The sequence below is a fragment of the Festucalex cinctus genome, chromosome 14 (genome assembly GCF_051991245.1).
Source record: "Festucalex cinctus isolate MCC-2025b chromosome 14, RoL_Fcin_1.0, whole genome shotgun sequence".
Lineage (NCBI taxonomy): Eukaryota > Metazoa > Chordata > Actinopteri > Syngnathiformes > Syngnathidae > Festucalex > Festucalex cinctus.
The window spans coordinates 18,616,556-18,624,114 of NC_135424.1; the positions used below are offsets into that span (position 1 = coordinate 18,616,556).

Below are 7,559 nucleotides of genomic sequence, written 5' to 3' on the forward strand. Positions count from 1 at the left end.
GCTATAAAACCAAAACATGGAAATACAAACACAACGAATTTACAATTAGTGGCCATCTTAAAAAAAAAAAAAAAAAAAAAAAAAAAAAAAAAAAAAAAAGGAGAAGGAAATAGATTATGGATATGGATGCATTCTGATACATTAATGGGGTGTAAAAGCGTCAAATACAATTAAAGCAATCAATTAATCGGCCAAAGTTTTTGAAGCGCATATTTGCCTCCATCTGCTGGCCATCTTCGTGTACTGCATACAACATAATTAAAACCAGAAACTACATCTCCGGTGCTCAATTATTTAAATCTATAGAAAATATTTGAAAACATTAAATGACTACTTTTGTGGCAATAAAATGAAAAGAACAAAAAAAAAAAAAAAAAAAAAAAAAAAAAAAAAAAAGTACGTCAGCATAATCTTGATTAGATATGGTCGCAGGATGGCGCCATTTCCCGTTTTTTCGTCTGAACGTCATCATTCGGCGACACGAGCAACTACAGTAAATCCAAAACAGTGAGGTGGTGGGGGAATCATTTTAGACTGCGTGGACGTTGAGAAATAGTAATGTTACAACCAGAAACGGTTCCGACTCGAGAAAGGCACCACTATAATGAAGACGGCATGACTGACGTCATTTCGCAGGAGGAGGCAACCCCGTTTAGCTTCAGTCCTCAGCTCATCTTCCTTCATAAGGACCATGAATTGTTTGAGGTAATGACAACCTGAACTGCTTTTACAACAATGTACCTTACTATTCTTACAGTGGACATTCTATGTTCAGGATGGCGACGTTGAAAGACACATGTACCTTCAAGACCTTTACATTTCAGAGGCAGACGACGACAAACAGACAAGCAGGTGAGTGACAGTTGTACACGTACACAACCTGTGGGTAGCTCGAGCATTATTTGTTTTGGCGCACAATTGAGTTAAATACATAGGAGTGCAAATACGTGTGTTAAAAACCGGGTTAAAAATAGACGTATGGTATTGTACTGTAATGATTCAACTGTAGGCCTAAAAAAAGACACAAACTGAAATGTACTTAATTATTACATAAATAAATGCATTTTTAAACTGATAATTAGGCATTTTTCCCTTTCAGATTAGACAGATCTTCAGAAGCTTGTGGTTTTTAGGCTGGCGCAAGATTTGGCTTGATTCATTGCTCCAAATCTCTTGAGTCATTTTCACTAATGCTAGTTAGTTTATGGTCCTCCATGTCGTTGCTGTCCCGGCTTCTCACCCAAAGTCACCTGGGATAGGCCTCAGCTCAGATGGATGGAAGTCCCAGTTACCTTTGTTTTGAAATGTAGACTCTATATAGTAAAAATCAGTGGTTTAAAAGTACAGATACCTAGAAAATCTATCTAAGTACAGTAACAAAGTATTTGTACTTCATTACTTCCCATCACTACCTTTTACACACCACCACAATGTACTTCAGCTTATTGAAGCAGTTTTACACTTTCACAATTTAGGTTTTATAGCAGTATTTCTGGAGCACAATTTCCAGGTCCTCACAATTTTTGTTTGTCTTGATCTTTCACCAGCATTTCAGAGTTTGCCTGTCACATTTCTGGCTGCAATGCAGTCCACGGCACTTTAGAGGAGTATGAGCACCACTACAACTCCATACACAGACACGTGTGCTCCATCTGCCGACGCTCACTACCCACCGCTCGCCTCCTGGACATTCACATTCAGGAGTGGCACGACTCTGTCTTCATGGTCCTGGCACAGCGGGAAGACATGGTATGATGAAACACGAGAATTAAAATTCTGAGTGGAGGAATTCCAATCATTATAATATTTTGACATTCAGCATGTCAAGCAAAAGAAAAAAAAATGATGGTCTGCGTAACGCAGCTTTACATGGTACACGTGATTTACAGTACCAGTGTTTGGTGGAGGGCTGTGAACACAAATTCAGGACGAGCACACTCAGGAAGGACCACCTCGTACGAATTCACAAGTACCCTCCAGACTTCAGATTTGACAAACCAAAAAGAGAGAAAGGGTGAGACTGCACTTACTTCAATTGTTCTGTAGATGGCAGCAATGTCCTCTGTGTACTTTTTTTTGTTACCATGATTGTATTGTTTTCTACAAACGAAAAGTTTTTATTTGGGCCTACTTTGCAATGTTATTCCAAAACAGTCACACTGATATTTAGAGGTGGGTAAGCTAACAAGTTGTACTTATAGTATAAGAAGTTGCCCTCCAAATAATTAACTGAGTAAGAGGACTTTAAGTGCCTTGTAAGTATTAAGTGAAAACTACTCAAATAGTGAGTATCTTCAACCTTTATTTCACCAGGTAAAAATATCTGAAAACTAATTCTCATTTACAAACATGACCTGGACATCTGGTGAGTAATATCAGATTTTTAATTTCATTTTTTATAAAACATGATTGCCAAATAGGCAAACATTTAAGTGCAAATTCAGATTTTGCCCAACAATATCACTTGAACTCAAACAGCAATAACTATTTTTAAAATAACATTGGCAAACTCAGCCACAAGAAACAATCTTAAATTTAGGTCACGTCGTTGTTTACACTATATGAAACAGCACAATAGGCTCATCAGACAGATTGCCGGTACATAATTGAGTTATTATCAACAATGCTTTAAGAAACGCATATGTCAAGGCCCCACCCTTTTTTTTTTTTTTTTTAGTTTTATTATTACATTTTATTTTTATTTAAATTGTACATGTAGATAGCAAAATATGTGAGCTTCCTGACAGCTTGGACAATTTTTGGCTAATATTGGTTGTAATGTCATGAAAGACATCAGAGGGTTTCTAAAGAGGCTGTTAGCCCATAATAACAGAGTGGACAGCAATTTCAAGGATGCATGCAAAATGTTCATTATGTTTATGAAGATAGAATGTACATGATTGCAATGACTCTTGATCAAAGAGCTTGTTGTAGATTAAAAAAAAAAACCATGTAAAAAGATGTTTGATTTAGTATCATTTAACCACTTCTTACATGCGCTTTCAAAAGAATGATTGTATGTTTGCAAATGTCAGGCCACTTATAAGAAGACCTCGGAGTTTTATTATTCATACCATGCTTCATGTAGTACGTCACTTTGAAAACATCACTTTTTTTGCAGGGCAACAAAGTAACTTTTTGCTTCACTTGTGACACTTGCAACTTTTGTCTGCTTTTAACTAAAGTTGTCAATTCTTTTGAATAGATTCATCAGCTAAAATTTCTGACTTTGTTTAGACCTCGAGAGACGAAGCAGCAGCAGCAGCACATGGACATAGCGATGGAGGTGGTGGACAATGCAAGCGAGTTTCTTTGTGAAGAGCCGCCCAAACAGGCAGATCAAGAGGAATCCATGGAGACGCCCGTGCCCGTGTCCGAGACCCACTTCACTGAAAAAGGCGCCTCATGTGAGGAACAGGCAGCAGGTCACAACACAAACTATGAGCATCTGAAACCGCGATACTCTTACAGGTTAGTGGGTCGGCTTTGTGACATTGCATTCAAACTCCACTTAAATATTCCTTTTGTTAGTTGCACAATCCCGCTTGATTTTTTTTTCTTTTTCTAGGGTTCCCTCTAATGTGTGCTTTGGTCACGGCTCCATCCGAGGCTTCAGAGGTCACAGAGGAAGGAGGAAATGACACATGTTTAGAAATCACAAACGTGCTCAATTGTTTCATATATGAAAATAAATCAAATAGTTTTCTTGCAGCTCATTTGTTCAACCAGTCCTTTGCGTGACATGCACTTTTTTTTTTTTTTTTTTTTTTTTTTAACCGTATGTCTTTAAAAACGAACACTTTAAAACAAAAAAAACAAACAAACTCCATTATATTTGTAATAGACTTTAATTTCCAAAAAATGCTTTTTTTTCAGCCAACAAGTATAAAATACACTGTTGATCACTTTTAGTATAAAATAAGCCATCAACTTTTATTTACAGATATAAATGGTGCCCGCTGTTGTCTTATAAGAGCTTTTCAAACAACTGGAAAAAAAAACAACTTGAGAAATTTTTAATTTAAAGGTCAGTGGTGTAAAATTTGTCAATGTGGGAAAAACGTGTGCAATATGGAGTACATGCATATGGAAAGATCAGGATCCATTTGAAATTTTATTGCTTCAGATCTTCTGTGCAATTTAGTTGGACTGCCTGCTTATATCTTTGGATTACATTTTATGAAGGTCACATGATGCATAATTTTGGCTTGTAAAGCCTGCTCAAATTCTGTACAAACAATTTGTATAAAAACAGATAATTTGGTCAATTTCAGATTTTACCATCAGTCGCAAGAACATATAGGCTAATTGGTCTTCACCGTTTTTAAGAAAAATAATTTTGGTCGAAAACATAATTTGCAACAAATGATAAAATTTTGTTCATAATGTTTTTACACTTCAAAAAATGTCATGTTTGACTTTACTGTCAAAAATGATTAAGGCCACCGGCTTCACTATAGGTTGCATTTGTTGTTAACCTTAAAACAAGTGTATACGATTTTTTTTCTCCAACTAAATAAATACTCTCACATAAATTTCTTCATTAGACTTAACTTTTTGCATTGTGGCATTGAGGTCATTTCAAAGGCAAAAGGCACACATGCATGCTCACACACGCAAAGTGTCCAATGCGGCGTTAAGACAAGTAGTACATCCCATACGGTCCACCGAATAGTCTCGGTACCGGTAAGGCTGGTCGCGGGCCGTTCACAGCCCCATAGAGGGTCGGTGCGCCCATGGGTGCGCTCAGGGGGAAAGGGAAGGCGAAGCCAGGCAGTAGCGGCTTAGCGGCCAGTTTGAGTTTCTCCAACTCGGCCTCCTGCAGTCTCTTGGCCTTGGCTCTGCGGTTCTGAAACCAGATCTTCACTTGTGTCTCTGTGAGGCTGAGGGAGCTAGAGAACTCCGCTCTCTCGGCGATGGATAGGTACTGTTTCTGACGGAACTTTCTCTCCAGGGACAGCAGCTGAGTGCTTGTGAACGGAGTTCTGGGTTTCCTGTTGTTCTTGTGTTTGCGCAGGTTGCAGTGGCTTGGGCTGGGGAGTCCTGTGATAAACAGAAATCATTAAGGGCGATTTTAATTGCATGTATAAGGAATGGGCACTTTAGCAACACTTTTTAATACACGATTTAATGAAATTGTAATTAATGTTGGACTTTTTTGGTTTTGTTTTGCGGGACACGGTTATTTGACAATTCCGAGCTATAGTCACAAATCACAATGGCGTTTTTACTCGGTGAAATGACGCTCTGCAGTCATTAAAAAGCATCGGAATTTGGATCCTTAATTTGATTTGTGAGGATTATTTGGATTTCAATTTGTAATTAAATGTCGTTTGACTATAACAGCCTGCCAAGTTTGTATTATAGTCACAGGCAAAAGCAATTACAATCCGCGTTTGTTTTCACCGTAAAGAAAGCATTGCGTTAATTACATTGGGGAAATATCAGAAATGCCCGGATGTTCGGAATTGTCAATGGCACTGATAATAACATCACTTCATTATTGTGTTGTTAGTTTGTATTGTACTGTATTGCATCATCACGAAAAACGTTTCTAATGTTATTTTGATCTCTGTTCAGCCACGTGAGAGGCTAAAAATAGCAGAAGAATGTTAGGTATTAATGCAGTGCATTTCTACCACAACAATAACCAATTATAACGTCAAATTATTTTAAAAGAAAGTTATTTGACCTTGAACATCTTTTTTTTTTTTAAATGTTTTATTTTTTTACAGCGCTTAAATTCACATAAACCACCATATAAAGATGCTTTAAATTTATAAAATTAATATAAGCTATACAAAGAATAAATATATTACTGCTATGAATGCTGTTTTTTGTTTTTTGTTTGTTTTTTTAAATATAACCAAATGTAACTATACATTAGTGACGTAGGCTACATGATAATAGTGTAGTGCGCTAAAGTACTTATTTTAGTCTCACTTGTATGCCTTCTCATCTTATACTTCACCATTTCAATTATTGGACAAGATAAATAACTGCTTCCACTCACTAGGAGGTGATGCGTAAGAAGACCAGGGGCTGCTCTCCTTGTCGTTGACATCCACGTTCTCTCCTTTGACCCGATTAAGTTCCACTGGCGAAGTGCGCGCAGTGTCCCTTTCTATCCGCGCGCCGGGCTCCGTGGATTGTTGACTTCTAGCCTGCGTCCGATCACATATGAGCGACTCCACGCTGAAAGGCAGATCCACACTTTTGCCTTTACACCTGGCGGCAGGTGACGAGTGGAGCTTCTCGGGTGCGGAGCCCCCCGAGGCGCGCTCCTCCGCGGAAGTATCCCCCGGTGCGGCCGAAGGTGGCGATCCCTGCGCAGGATTCATGACGCACAGCTGAGGTGCCATACAACCATATGTCCCTCTGCGTTCTCCGTCGTGTTTGCTATCTTTACCCAAGTATAAATGCTTTTTCACGCAGCAACTTGCGCCTCATGCAGCGAAGTGCTTTCCCGACTCACTGTACCACAAGCTTTCATCTGTCGAACCTCCGTGACTCCACCCAGCCAGTCTCTGATAGGGCAGCCATCCTCACGACGAGCCTGTGATGTACTGTTCCAACCAAGGGCTTAATTTGAGACCCTAAAAATATTATATTGAACATTCCAGCAGGGTTTCCTCTGTTATTTGGCATTCCTTACTATCTTAGTCAATTTACATTCAGCATTTACTCTCTTGTGCTGCTGATGACTCTTTAGCTCATCGGGGTGCCAAATATTTTTCTTCCGAATAATGCAAGGTCCACTTTGATATTGGCAATATTATCCACCCATTATTTATTTAACACTAGCAAATTAATTCATCATTGTGGGCGAAGGACACATGGAAGCAAACAACAACATGGTTGTGTCCTCTTCTTCCACGTCCTAAAAGAGCCATTTTAGGCAAAATAAATAACCCAAAATCTGTGTGGAGACAACAAAACATTTGGAGATTGTAATGAAGGAAACAGTATTAGTTTTAGTCAAACGCAGTAAGTTCCTAATAGCTAATTAGAGCTGCACCACAACACAAAATTATCACAGTAGCATCCAATACTTTTTCTTCTACTTTTCGTCTTCTGCTTTTGGATTTTTGGGGGGTAATTTTTCACATTTATTTATTATTATTTTTGTACTTATTTTCTGCCTAGTTTCTTAATTATTTAGAGATTTTAGGCTATTTTTTGAAAATTTCTCCCTGCTATAAATTTTCTGACGTTTTTGTCAATTTTGGGGCATCTCTGGGATTTCTTCTTTTGATTTAGGACATTTTCTGGTTACTTTTCGAACATTTTCTTTTTTTTAACTAAATTCTTTTAAACTCAATTTTGACAATTTAATGGACATTTATTGGTAATTTTCTGCTTTTCCGCTTCCCTTTTGGACATTTTATCTGTCACGTTTTGAACATTTAGGTATTTTTTAAAAAACTTTTTCATCAACCTTACATCTCTCTTTTTCTGACAACCTAAAAATTTGTAGTGACTAGTTGACTCTGACATTTCTTTAAATATTTTATTATTTATTTTGGATTTAATCATTAATTCATTTAAAGAATATTTTA

The 7,559-nt window shown here is 37.7% G+C and overlaps 2 protein-coding genes across 2 annotated transcripts; one reads left to right on the forward strand and one right to left on the reverse strand.

Moving 5' to 3' along the window:
* Positions 1–453: 453 nt before the first annotated feature.
* Positions 454–3,711, forward strand: znf511 (zinc finger protein 511). The gene is made up of 6 exons (XM_077495507.1): positions 454–705; positions 776–852; positions 1,548–1,749; positions 1,890–2,014; positions 3,238–3,471; positions 3,569–3,711. Exons 1-6 carry the CDS (start codon positions 559–561, stop codon positions 3,639–3,641), a joined length of 858 nt encoding a protein of 285 aa, XP_077351633.1. The 5' UTR covers positions 454–558; the 3' UTR covers positions 3,642–3,711.
* A 248-nt stretch (positions 3,712–3,959) lies between these two features.
* Positions 3,960–6,465, reverse strand: msx3 (muscle segment homeobox 3). Its single transcript, XM_077495487.1, has 2 exons — positions 6,014–6,465; positions 3,960–5,043 (listed from the first exon to the last, which is right to left on the reverse strand). Exons 1-2 carry the CDS (start codon positions 6,360–6,362, stop codon positions 4,637–4,639), a joined length of 756 nt encoding a protein of 251 aa, XP_077351613.1. The 5' UTR covers positions 6,363–6,465; the 3' UTR covers positions 3,960–4,636.
* Positions 6,466–7,559: the final 1,094 nt, after the last annotated feature.